General features: G+C 37.0%; 1 protein-coding gene across 1 annotated transcript in view; it reads right to left on the bottom strand.

The window, feature by feature from the left end:
• LOC139743265 (synaptic vesicle 2-related protein-like) overlaps positions 1-1409 on the bottom strand; it is a 15229-nt gene extending 13820 nt beyond the window's left edge. The window contains exon 1 of the mRNA XM_071653760.1: positions 1349-1409. Within this exon, the coding sequence (XP_071509861.1) occupies positions 1349-1409 (61 nt within the window). The remainder of the gene's footprint in view (positions 1-1348) is intronic.
• Positions 1410-2846: the final 1437 nt, after the last annotated feature.

Genomic DNA, 2846 nt, shown 5'->3' on the forward strand with positions numbered 1-2846 from the left:
CCAACTGTTGTCTTGGTGATAGGTGACCGGTACCTTACTCTCAATGAAAATGTTGATTGTATGTAAATGTCAAAATCAGCTCATAAAACAAATGTTTCCTGCCACATAGCCGTGTGTGACTCATATCACTGTATAGAAAAGAAACAACTCAGAGAGAGAGAAAAAAAGAGATACGATGTAGAATGTGCGTTAAGTCGTTCATCATACTTCTTTACACCAGCACATTTCAGCGTCGCTTCTTCAACACATGATTCTTTGTGTGATCATACACACTGATGCGTCGTGTGATCGTTGAAATTAAATATTATTACCAAATAAATGTCTTGCCAAGACTTTTCATGGTAATTGCAAAATTTAATAGCATTATGGTGAAACCCACTCCATGAAATATTGTCTTCTGTAATGATATGGCCTTCAGCCTTCTTTATCCAGGGTAGCCTGTTTGTTTTGCTTCAGCCCTACTTTAATTATTACCCCATAGGCGTTACCAACAGGACTGTATTATACATGGGTCGAGAGGGACATGGATATTCATATGGGTAAAATATATTTTCTTACTTCGTAGGCACTTGACGAGAATTCCAAGATTTAGTGTACAATCGACAATATGGCAAGTTGCGAGGCCTTGGTATTTCACTCATTCACTCATTTGAATACTATTCATTTTGTTTGTTCAACATGTTCAAGAACTGTTTTGATAAAATCAGCGAAACCTCAATAATTCGATCATAATTTTCCTTACCTTTATCAGATTCTTTTCTGTTTTTTTTTTTAATCGGGATTATTTCCCGTTGTGCTTATAAAGTTGTATTTTTCAGACCAACTTTTATCTGGTCCTTTATAATAGAGGATGTTTTCACCCTGAATTACAATCATGAAAATTAAAGGCATGGTAGAGTACTTTCAGAATCACTTTATGGAATGTTAAAGGGATGATTTAGTATTGGTTGAGGGGAGGATTCAGCCTTTAACTTTTCTGCGAGATACTTAGAAAATAATGTAATGTTATATAGCATGCAACTCAGAGGAATTCTCTGATGACAGAAATGACTTAAATATCCAAAAACAAAGTGAAACAAAGTGAAAGAAAGCAATCCTTATAAAAGATGGGTCCCACCTTTTATTAGGATTGCTTTGTTTTTGAATATCGCAGCTATTTCAAAACCAATTCTCATCACTTAAAATTTAAATTCCTCTAAGAGTTGTATGCTCTTTATGCTCTTTCTTATTTCATAAGACGGTTATCATTATCTCAAAAATTCATCAGTGATCATCATCAAAAGTTGGTGAAAACATGAAGCCCCATCTGTGCCGAAACTGTACCACCCTTTAATCGTCCATGACTTACCTGTCAAAAGAGGTAATTCCTCTGTCATCGCAGTGGGTGTGGCAGTTGATTTAATATCCATTGTGGCAAGTACTATATAATGGAAGACAAAAAGAAAGAAAATACTGTTTTATCATCTGTATCTTCATTTTGAATTGGGAACATATATTCTCTTACTTCAGCACTACCATATTCATTGAAACCTATAATCTGCTTTACAGAAAGGGCTTTTTTTTCCTTTTCTGGAGGGAAAGCACCGTAAATTGGAACATCGAGAGGTCCCCATATTCTCAAAGGACAACTTATCAGTCGTCCTATAACAGTGTCAGACCGAATTCTTGAATTGAAAATGTCTGAAACGGTAAACGATTGGAATCAGCTAAAGCCACAAACAAACAGTTCCGCTCCAAACACGGCCATGCGACGGATATGTATTTGCCCATCAGGACTGTGACCATTATCTATCATTTAAAAAAAAAGAAAGATGCCTGAATCAAGTTGCCATTTTAGAAGAAAATTTCGTGGAAATTGATAAGGCAACTGCAGGAAGAATGCTTGTACGCCTGTACTCCCGGTGATTTCAATAGCTGATTTGAAATACATGCACAGATGTAAAATCGTTATCGCAATTCATTCACAATTATCACATAGTTATAACATAGGGTGCCTACATAATGATTTATCTATCTGTGGTTGAATGGTATATGATGACAGATATAATCTGGATACGTGGTTAGCAAAATCATGATCGTAATTGCCACACTTAATGATTTTTCAAGTTAAATACCATTTATATAATATTCATACATTCTTGATTATAGAACAGGATTTGGGAGATCATACATCTTTAAATGTCGTCTTTCCTCTGTTCATGCAACACCTACCACCTTCTAACATTTCAGACAATGTAGTGCTTCTCCGTTACATGTTAAAATAAAGTTAAGGAGAACTTTCGCGTCTTTCTGCCACAAACACGGATGATTATAGAATGATGATTTGTTCACTTTCTTTTTTTTTTTAATTCGTGGAATCCCCAAAGACATCCATGCGCTCAATGAGACGAAATAAATACCATCACAATAAATATTTCTCAATACTGCAAATGAACAAATAAAAAGAAAAGAAAAACAACAATAACAACAGCTCCAGGGTCTTATAGACCATGTTAGCACTTACGTAACAATATTTGCCAGCTGAGATGCCGAGGTCCGTGGCGGCGTTACTGCAGGCGATGTACTGCTGGACCTTTGATGCCCCATCAACGCTATAAAGCTCGGGACAGACTAATACACCAGTCATGCCAGTGATGGCGCATTGCAGATCTAATGGCAGAACGTGGGCCCATTAATTTGTTACAGGTAGGCGAACTCCACGCACTCTCTCGCCCCGCGGAGGCGGAATAATAACGACGGAGCTCGATTTTTATGACGGAAGAAATCACATGGGCGTTTGTTTATTAGGGAAAATAGCTCAGGGAAGTGTCAGTTACCTGGTTTTATTGGTCGAGGACGAACGATGT

Source organism: Diadema antillarum, unplaced genomic scaffold (assembly GCF_040938485.1).
Source record: "Diadema antillarum isolate AM-2024a unplaced genomic scaffold, OU_Dant_1.0 seq00001062_RagTag, whole genome shotgun sequence".
NCBI classification, from domain to species: Eukaryota; Metazoa; Echinodermata; class Echinoidea; order Diadematoida; family Diadematidae; genus Diadema; species Diadema antillarum.